This window comes from Cryptotermes secundus, unplaced genomic scaffold, assembly GCF_002891405.2.
Source record: "Cryptotermes secundus unplaced genomic scaffold, Csec_1.0 scaffold188, whole genome shotgun sequence".
In the NCBI taxonomy this organism is placed as follows: Eukaryota; Metazoa; Arthropoda; class Insecta; order Blattodea; family Kalotermitidae; genus Cryptotermes; species Cryptotermes secundus.
In genome coordinates, this window is record NW_019738872.1 from 379,390 (window position 1) to 390,166 (window position 10,777).

A 10,777-nucleotide genomic window follows, 5' to 3' on the forward strand; every position below is an offset into this window, starting at 1 on the left:
ACTCCCTACAGTACCATCTAGTGGTAGGAGATATAACTATATTAACTGCAATACAATTTATAACACTTTTAGTTTGATGTGCGCGACTTTTCGATCTCCCTGTATATTATACATTATAAATAGAGGCCTGCTTTTCTTAAAGTGCCTAAATTGTTTAGAAGACTTTGTAATCATAGTACATGCCCAGAATGTATCCCAGAAGATCTCAAACAGAATTTAAGTCTCTTGAAAAGATTGACTGGCACTAGTCTGAATATAGTGACCTCGATATATGTAACTGTTTCACAAATTTTGTGGTTAAATTCATCCAGTGAATGTGGGATCACCTGAATATGCTTTATTTTTTAAGTTTCCCTACAGATAAGAATCACAGGGATATAAGTCCGGAAACCCTGTAGATCAAAATCTGTCTCATTAGTCTGTCCCCAAACATCTCGTAAAACAAATTAATTTAACAATTTGCAGTGTGTTGTAGAAACATCTTGCATAAAATAATCATATATAGTTTCCGCTTCTGTAAGAACTAGAACACGTATTTTTCAATGAATGCATCCTGTTGTGTATCATATATTATTTCTTACTGAAATAATCTCTCTCTCCATCAAATCGGACATTTCCACAATGGAGCCACCCGTCAAATATTACCAATGGTATATTATTTCCGGGTATAAAATATTAAGCAATAACATACAACATAACAACGGGCCACTGAACACCATATCAGCTATTTTGTATATAATATGTCCGTATAAGGTATTACATGTATTACGATTGCAACTACGAACTTCCAAGTACCATCTCATATACAATTTTTAACTATACTTTTGACTATGTAACTGATCAATTAAGATTTTAACTTTTATTGTAACTTATATTTGTATCCACTCATATCATTTTATACTATTGCATACTTGGAACTTTAGCACTGTGACTTATATTTAACATGCAATTCAATAAAGAAAGGTTTCATGTATTTGCATCATGATGGCCTTATAGAAGGCCAAAACATGTAGCAAAGGAATCTTCTAGAGCTGCTTACAAGTGTTATTGACGTTGTGTTGCGACGGTTTTCAGTAAGAAATAATAGAACATGTATTTGATAAATTCCCGAAGTACCCTATGAAAATTTTGCTAGGAGATTTCAATGCCAAAGTAGGGATGGAAGACATTTTCAAACCAATGATTGGGAATGAGAGTTTGCAAGGAATTAGTAATGATACTGGAGTTGCAGTAGTAAACTCTGCCACATAAAAAAATTTGACTGTCAAAAGTACAATGTTCCCACATCATAACATCCATAAATTTATCTGGACATCTCCGGATGGGAAGATACACAATCAAATAGACCATATTTTGATAGATAGGAGATGCAACTCAAGTATATCGATGTCCGATCATTCAGGGCAGCACACTGTGATACTGACCACTACCTGGTGGTGTAAAAGGTTAGGGAAAGACTGTCAGTGAGCAAACAAACAATACACAGAGTTCATATGGAGAGGTTCAGTCTCAAGAAATTAAACAAGGTAGATGGTAAAGAGCAGCATCGTCTTGAAATCTCAAATAAGTTCGGGGCTTTGGAAAACTTGGACACTGAGGTGGATGTTAATAAAGCTTGGGAAACTATTAGAGAGAATATGAAAATTTCTGCCAAAGAGAGTCTAGGTTATTATGAACTGAAGAAGCATAAGCCATGGTTCGATGAAGGATGATCAAAATTACGAAACCAAAGAAAACAAGCCAAATTGCAATGGTTATAGCATCCAAGCGAAATAACCAGGGATAATCTGAACAATATAAGACGTGAAACCAGAAGGCATTTCAGGAACAAGAAGAGGGAATATCTGAAAGACAAAATTGAGGAACTTACAATGAACAGTGAGAACAAGAACATTAGAGACCTGTATAGAGGAATAAATGACTTTAAGAGGGGTTACCAGCCTAGCAATAACTTAGTGAAGGATGAGAATGGTGATCTGCTTGCAGATTCCCACATTTTGAATAGGCGGAAGAACTATTTCTCTCAGTTACTGAATGTACATAGGGTCAGTGAGGTTAGGCAGACAGAAATCCATACAGCTGAGCTGTTAGTACCTGATCCTAGCCCTTTTGAAGGTGAACGTGCTATGTAGTGATCAAATTCCAGCAGAACTTACTCAAGCAGGAGGTGAAATATTACGCTCTAAGATCCACAATCTAATTACTTCTATTTGGCATAAGGAAAAATTGCCTGATCAGTGGAAGGATAGTATTATTGTACCAGTTCACAAGAATGGTGATAAAACTGACGGTAGTAATTATTGCGGGATATCACTGCTATCAATTTCATACAAAATTTTATCCAATATTCTTCTCCCAAAGTTAAGTCCATATATATACATGAAATTATTGGGGATCATCAGTGTGGGTTTCGACGTAACACATCAAGTACAGATCATATCTTCTGCCTTCATCAGATATTGGAGAAAAAATGGGAGTATGATAAGGCAGTACATCAGCTATTCATAGACTTCAAGAAAGCCTATCATTCAGTTAGGAGGGAAGTATTGTACAATATTCTGATAGAGTTTGGGATATCCATGAATCTAGTTGGGGTAATTAAAATGTGTTTAAATAAAATGTATAGTAAAGTCCATATAGGTAAACATTTGTCTAATAAATTTCCTATCCAGAATGGTCTAAAACAAGGAGATTCTTTACTGCCACTCCATTTCAACTTTGCTTTAGAATATGCCATTAGGAAGGTCCAGGAAAACCAGATGGGACTGAAATTAAATGGGAAGTCACATTGTGACTGACGGTCAGTCAGTGAGTAAGTCTTGGTGTCGAGCCCAATTTGGGGCTCATGACCAGATATTAATTATTACCGTTTGACAGTTACGGTCTTGTTTCTGTGGGGCGCCATCTCTGATGAGAGGACGGTTCTGTCTTTTGTATATGCTGCTGGCTCTTGCCAGAGCAGTCTTTCAGGGGTCCGAGTCCCTTGGGACTTGTGACCATATTTTACTGTCTCAGAATTGAGACTTCTCTTTTCGTCGCCTCCTACGACTTGCAGGGTCATGGTGGAGGTATTCGACCCCGCCTCCACACGGGGTTCTCTTTACACACAAGTCCTTATATAGCTGCAACACAGATCGCAAAGAAAAGACAGTTCTGTTGCTGACGTTACCGTATTGGTCCAATACGCAGAAATGGGTTGCCTAGAAAGGGATTGTATAACCCCACTGTTCTATCGCTGCTTGGCACAGACCACATAGGAAACACAGTTTCCCCTATATTTTTGCATGTTGGGACGTGTTTACCAAGCCATTGCCTGGCAATGGTTTTATTGAATATGTTACAATACAGTCATGAGTCCAGCGAGACTCAAAACCAAGACTGACTGTGGCATAACCAGGAGGCAGTAATGTTACTACTAATGATGAAAACATTACTCTCCTTACAGAATATGTCTATAGAAAAGAAATTAAAAATTAATAAACACTACAGTTTCTTATGTAGCTTATTCTTTGTCTCTGAAGATGGACGTGATACATTCCTCCATAACACTAGCTGACTTTCAATTCACCACATTCTGTTATATTCCATAACACAGTACTCTTCATTGATGCACTTACGAGATCGCTAAGTGCAACAAATTAATGTGCAGCAATTAATTCACTGCTTAATTGCTGCCTTTGAGATATTCCATCCCCTCCATGACAAATACACTGCTGTCAGCAGAGCCTGTATCATCATCCAAACTGATGACAATGTGATCCATCACTTCTTCAAGGCTGTCCAGCCTTCACATGTTTAACACTTTGATGCTCATTACATATTGAGCACGATTTCCAGCAATCTGGCATAACACTTTTACTTTTCAAAGCCAACCGTTCTCTAACTGAACCAACTGTAAACTTTCCATTATTTATCACTACACCCCTTGACCTTACTCCACACAAGATCTATGGGGTTTAAGGAACAATGGTAGGGTGGCAATCTTAGTATGTGCCTTCAAGATTTTATTTACTACAGCCTTGTCTATACAGTACTGTTATAAGCAGCATGAGTATGCTGTGCTATTGCAGCCATCAGATCATTAGCCAGATCATTTCAGTCAATACCATCCCACCCTATCACTCTAAGATACAGTTTATTATTATCCACCCACCTATCTCTTTGTCTTCCTAATGGTCGCTTTTCTTCTGGCTTTCCCTCCAGTATCTTATATACATTCCTCTTCTCCCCCAATTGTACTATATGCCCTGCCCATCTCATCTTCCTTCAGATGACCATTATAATTACACTTGGCAAAGAGTACAAGCTAACAAGCTCCTCATTATGCAGTTTTCAACAGCCTTTGGTCATGTGATTTCTCTTTGGTCCAAATATCCTCCTCAGCACTTTGTTCTCAAACATCCACAGGCTATGTCCATCCTTTAATGTCAGAGACCAAGATTCACACACATACAGAACCACAGGCAAAATTATAGTTTTGTATATTCTAATTTTTGTTTTTGGACAGCAGATGAGAAGACAAAAGGTTCTGGACTGAATGGTAGCAAGCATTACCCAAATTCAATCAACTCTCAATCTACTCATGCATCAAATTTTGATTTGTTATTGTCATATCCAAATATTTTAACCCGGCCACATTTTCAAAGAATTTTGGCTATCTTTATGTTATGATTTTGTCCTCCATCCCATTCTGATGATGAGACAGAAACACATACTTAGTTTTCTCTGCATTTACTTCTAGACAAACCTCCTTACTAGCATCATTAGTTTCTATGTTTTCTTTATGGTAAATGTTACCTCCCAATTGACATACATCATCAGTGTAGACAAGAAGCTTATGTGTTCCATTAAATTTCAGTCCCACTTGGTTTTCCTGGACCTTCCTAATGGCATGATCGAAAGCAATGTTGAAAAGCAATGGCAACAAAGCGCTTCTTTGTTTCAGACCATTTTGGACTGGAAAATTATTAGACAAACGTTCACCTACACCAATTTTACTATAGGTTTCATTTATAATCAGCCTATTTTCATGCGTACCTCAAACTCTATAAGAATGCTGCGTAATACTTCCCTCCTAACTGAATTATACATGTTCTTGAAGCCTATAAACAGCTGATGTACTCAGATAGACTTGAAAGGATTCTGACGATGGTGTATACACTACTTCTTTTGGTTTATTTTGGACTTCACCCATCATCTGGTATGTGAAAGACAAAAAACCACGACGTTTCGGAGACTGGATCTGTCTCCGTCTTCAGGTGGATAGGGAAGGATAAACCTACTCAGTTGGGCCCCTTAGAAAGAGCTAGTCCAGTGATTGAGAGTAGCTCTTTCTAAGGGGCCCAACTAAGTAGGTTTATCCTTCCTTATCCACCTGAAGACGGAGACAGATCCAGTCTCGGAAATGTTGTGGTTTTTTGTCTTTCACATACCAGACGATGGGTGAAGTCCAAAATAAACCAAAAGAAGTAGCTGATGTACTGTTTCGTTGTACTGCCATTCTTTTTCAGTATCCAATGAATGAAAAAAATGTGACCAGCAGTTCATCTGTTATGTCAAACTGCTGTAAACTGCTGTTTCACAGCAGGTTGGAGGAAACTGCAAAATGAGGAACTTCATAACTTGTACCCTTCGCCAAGAATAATCAAGGATGAGATGAACACATACTGCAGTACACACAGGGGAGAAGGCAAATGCACATAGGATTCTGGTGGGAAAGCCAGAAGGAAAGCAACCATTTTGAAGACCTAGAAAGAAGAGGATAATATTAAAATGGACCTCACAGATCTTAAAAGAGATAGGATGGAGTGATATGGACTGCACTCATCTGCCTCAGGGTAGGTATCAGTGGTGGGCCCTCATGAATACAGTAATGAAAATTTTGCCTCCACAAAATCTTGGGAAATTCTCGAGTAGCTGAGTGACTGGAAGCTTCTCAAGGATTCACTACAATGTTATTAATAGTTCCTTAGTTATTCTGAATATAAGTAAACTCCTGCTGCATTTACTGACAATAAAACAGACTACTGTATTTTCTTAATTCAATTTTCCATAAATACACATTAACTCTTTGACTGGCGCAAAGGGTATTTAAATCCCACCCCTGTCCTGGCAGGCTCTTTAAACCTTATGTCACTAAAATGCATGTAGTTACTTCTTTTCTAAACAACTTTAACAAAAATTGGTTTTTAAAAACGAGGTTTTCAGGAACTAATAAAAAGACATTATTTTATGCAATAAATGCCTTTCCATACCTCTTTACTAGTTTTTCTTCGTGTGATAAACATTGAAACATGAAAGTTTGCAGAGAGCCACACCACAGCCTGCACACATGACACTTGTTTCTTTTCTAATCTTGTGCTTAGCACTCACGCGACACTTTCTCAGGGCACCATTCTTCTTATTGTTACTGGGAGGAACATGGACCATTTTGTGAATTATCAGGCCACCCTCTAGATGATTTGCTGGCTCTTTCACTGGTGGTCTTTTCAAGGTCGTGGGCAGAGGCGTGACTGCACTCGAGTCTGACACAATAGATTTGTATTCATTCCTTCACTCTTCTCCCTCTCCACACTGTTTGTTTGGTTCAGTCATTTTTCTACACAGTCCAATATAAAATCTTTGAATTTGTAATTTCTCTTCTTGTGTTTTTCGTTTGTTGTGTTCTTTTTTAATAGAATGAAACTATTCAACCACAAAGACATGTTTTGTCCATACCATGGAGTGTGAAATAGGGGCTTATTGGACCAATATGCTTCAATTTCAGGGCGTTTGTTGATTCCTGTCATGAACACAATTCCTAAGTATGTCCACATTTCATCTGGTGTGACATATTTGTAATTGTGTTTTGAGAGTGAGGAGCTAACTCATGTGTGTTGAAGTGCCGGTGAGCATAGCGATTGGTTTCAGTTGTGATGTGATTTACTAAGTCGTCATCCAGAAAAAATTTTAATCCATGAAAAGGGATGCATTTTATGTGTTATATCAATTTTGATCCCCAAACTACTAGTAAATGGAACTATTGTTGGTACAATGTCTCCCTACGTCCATGAGATGGGCGTCTCAGGCACCGCACTCGTGGTAGGTAAATGTTCATGATTACTGTCTTGTGGATCATTGTATATCACTGTATTATTGTCACTATCAATTTCATCTAATTCAGGAATCATTATTTCATCACCACTATCATCATCAGCACAAATCTCGTTCACAACACTTTACAGCTGGTCTGTAGGAACACGCCGACACTTGCTGCGAGAAGCCATGGTGAAACTGAATGAATGTGAAATATTTTCAGACCTTTGCCTTCTCAGAGGGTTCTGACAATAATACAGACCCCCACGAAGTTTACAAGGATTCTTTACAACCATGCACAAAAACTATCATATATATGTCTTTGGTTGATGAGTGCGAAGAGACCAAAGAAGGGAAGAGATTGTCAAAGCACTAAAACACGCCGACGCCAGGGAACGGCTGGCATCATCCGGGCATTAAAACATGCCCGCGCCAGTCAAAGAGTTAAGATGAAAAACATTTGTGCAATTTTATCTGATGGGGTATAAGCTTCTGTTATATCTGATGTACCCTCCCTCACCAACCTGTTTACTTCATCTCTCAGGTTGTGTGGGGCAGACCATAGTGTGCCTAAGAAGGATCGACCAAATAAAAAAAACTGATAAAGCTGGAACTCAACACCAGAATACGTATGGCAAAACCTAATTTTATAAGACAATGATCTACATAAAGGTAAAACTATCCTTGTAACAGGCTATGGAAGCCCATAGTGTTCTAAGATGTTGAGGCTCCCCATTTCCTAGAAATTTGGCTCGCAGATGGCAGCGAGGCTGTCAGCCTCACATGCCAACTGCCCTTCATCCCCCCCCCAGGGATTCCTGGTACTCATTTCATAGAGGCTGAGTTGACCTCGTGGTCAAAGTGTGGCTAGAAGAATTAGGTCAAATGAAAATCCAGTGACCAAAAATTCTGCTGTCCAGGTAGTGAAAAATACACTTGAACAGCAGAATTTTCTGTACATACATGATCGATATTTCTCAGAGATGTTACACAAAAAACTCTCCTGTTCAAGTGTATTTTTCACCACCTCAAATCAACAATTACTAATACATTAATTACAAATATTAATTGTTCAAAGTTTTNCTGTAAATGAGAACACAAATCAAAAATCAGAATGAACTTCTGACAACACAAACAGAAATAATAGGTATTAATGAGCCATTTGAATATGCAGTGATAGCTGTGTAACACAAACAACAGTAGCAAGTACACAGTAATGCAGCTAACAGCATCTCTGCTCATTCATCTGTGGAATAAGTCATGTTTGGATACTGTTTGCATGTTCACTCACGGTACGGAAAACTTGATTCAGTAGCCTGGTGAAGCCTCTGTACATTCAGTACATGCTTCTGGAAACTTGTTACACTTTGTATACAAATAACCACGTTCCCTTGCTCCTACGGCCCAAGCAACTCAACATATTAAACTTCATTTTCAATAAACTGAAATGTAAACATAAAAGGTAAACTTGTCAATGTACTTAACTAATCAAGCATTATGCCATGAAAGTATATTGGTGAGCGGATGTATAGAACTAAGTTTTCTTGACCTCAGCACTAGTTTTATGTGTGGTCCGCTTCATGGCTTGGCCACTTTACCCCTGGGGAAGAGGCCCTGGTACCCACTGGATAGGAGGTTGGGTGGGCCCCATAGTCAGTCTGGACAAAGTGGAGAAGCAGAAATTCTTTCCTTCACCTGGGCTCAAACTCTGACCCCTCAGTCATCCAGCCCATAGCCAGTCACTATACCAACTGCTCTATATGTGACTTCTCTAAACTGACACTGACTGCTACACTAAGGATGTCTGTTAATTAAGATGTAATTTCATAATAATAAACCTCACCTTGAAAGCCATATGTTCCAGAAAATGGGCAACTCCATTATTCCTATCATCCTCATATCTTGACCCAGCATCAATCCAAATCCCTACTGTGGCAGTTGCCGCACCACTATCTTCAGATGCCACACGCAGCCCACTTTTCAAAACAGTCACTAGGGTTGGAGGAACATTTATCAGCTTATGTTTATAAGCTTCAGCAGCTGTTGACTGCCATTTACACAGGCCCTTCACGAAAAGAAAACTGTTAGTGCAAATTATAACAAAGGTAAAATTCAAGTTTGTGGAGGCACTAGAGAAACAAATCCTAACTTCCCTACCAACACTGTACCTTCTATATTAAAAACACATATCAAGGTCTTTGGAGTGCGTCATTTAAGAAAAATAAAATCCAAAAATTACAAAGGACAGGTGCCCACCGGCCGCTGTATCCCGATTACCTCCGTGTACTCGAATTTAACAGTAATTGATCACAACCCAAAACCAGATTTTGAATGTTGAGAAAATATTCGTGACACAGAATGTTACTAACAATTTCTGGCACGAAATACAACACGTGACTACGTTCAAAACCTTAATTTATGTGTAACTTCTGCAAAACAAAAATTGGCCTCGAGGGGGGGGGGAATGTACGGTAAAGCCAATATGAAAATATCAAATACAATACATGTACTGATAACTGAGCAATTAACTTGTGGGAACTGCCCACATTCAAGCAAATGTGACAACGCAAGTATCATTGCTTAGCAAATAATAGGCAATTATAATAAAATCAACACAAACTAAGAAATATGTGGTACGTACTTTAAACAGGCTGGTGTTATTTTGCACCGCAGACCCCAACCTAACCAGCCTTGCCGCCATTTTCTTCCACAGTTATATCTAGGATCCGGGATCTACCAACCTGCAAAAATACCACTAGCACCAATTGGATGGAAGATTAGCCACCTAATGAAATTCGGCTATGTTCTCATCTCTGCAAAGTCGTGAACAGTCGTGAAGTTCGTGAACGGTCGTGAATAGTCGCGAAAATGACACAGTTCATACGTATTTTAGATACGGAATGATGAACTTCATGGGGGCACAAAATAAATAATATGGCGTAGCATCATGACCGGCGAACCATTTGACCCCAATCGCACTAAAAATTGAAATATTTGTAAAACATTTATTTTCATAAATAATAACATGTATGTAAGGTGTGGGCCATAAAAGCCGACCGCCGCATTGCGACCTTCAATGATCTATTGTGCTTTAAATAATAACATGAACGTAAGATGTACTGTAACATTAAGATAAAAAAGTTTTACAAAAAATTGATATTCCCCTTTGGGACAACGTGGATGCTCGTGACTTTTGATACAAAGGCGAAGAATATGTAGAACAGCCGTGTAAAACATGCGGCCCCCATAGCCACAAAGTGCGGCCCCTCAACTTTTAGAGCTAATTGATATTAAAATCAGTATTAAAATTTTAGTAGAACTATTTTTGTAAAGACAGTTTCCCAACAGACCAGAAGACAAGAAGTCTCACGCAGACATAAACTAGCGGGCTGCAGGAAAAGTGATTCTGAGAATTGCAGAAGGGTTTGTCCAACTAACGGTTTTTAAAGTTCGTGAAGAACAAACTATTGTGTTTCAGAAGGTTAATGCACTAAAATCCGCACAGCCTCACCACCCCAAGTATTTCCAAGAATCCCTTTTGGAGGCGTACTAAGAACGCAAGGAGGGTGGCAACTGACAGACAAGTGCAAGGGATTTATACCTTCAAAACAAGCTGGCAACCCCCAGTCATTTTCTAATGGGCTGCTAGCAAACTTTCACTTTTATGACCATTGAGACAAGACACACCTTCCTACTAGTCCGG

At 38.8% G+C, this 10,777-nt stretch overlaps 1 protein-coding gene across 1 annotated transcript in view; it reads right to left on the reverse strand.

The window, feature by feature from the left end:
- Nucleotides 1–9,861, reverse strand: part of LOC111871085 (mitochondrial-processing peptidase subunit beta) — a 42,808-nt gene extending 32,947 nt beyond the window's left edge. Inside the window, exons 1-2 of the mRNA XM_023863872.2 lie at nt 9,716–9,861; nt 8,918–9,139 (exon numbers count right to left, since the gene is read on the reverse strand). Coding sequence (XP_023719640.1) covers nt 8,918–9,139; nt 9,716–9,775 — 282 coding nt within the window. The 5' untranslated portion in view covers nt 9,776–9,861. The remainder of the gene's footprint in view (nt 1–8,917; nt 9,140–9,715) is intronic.
- Nucleotides 9,862–10,777: the final 916 nt, after the last annotated feature.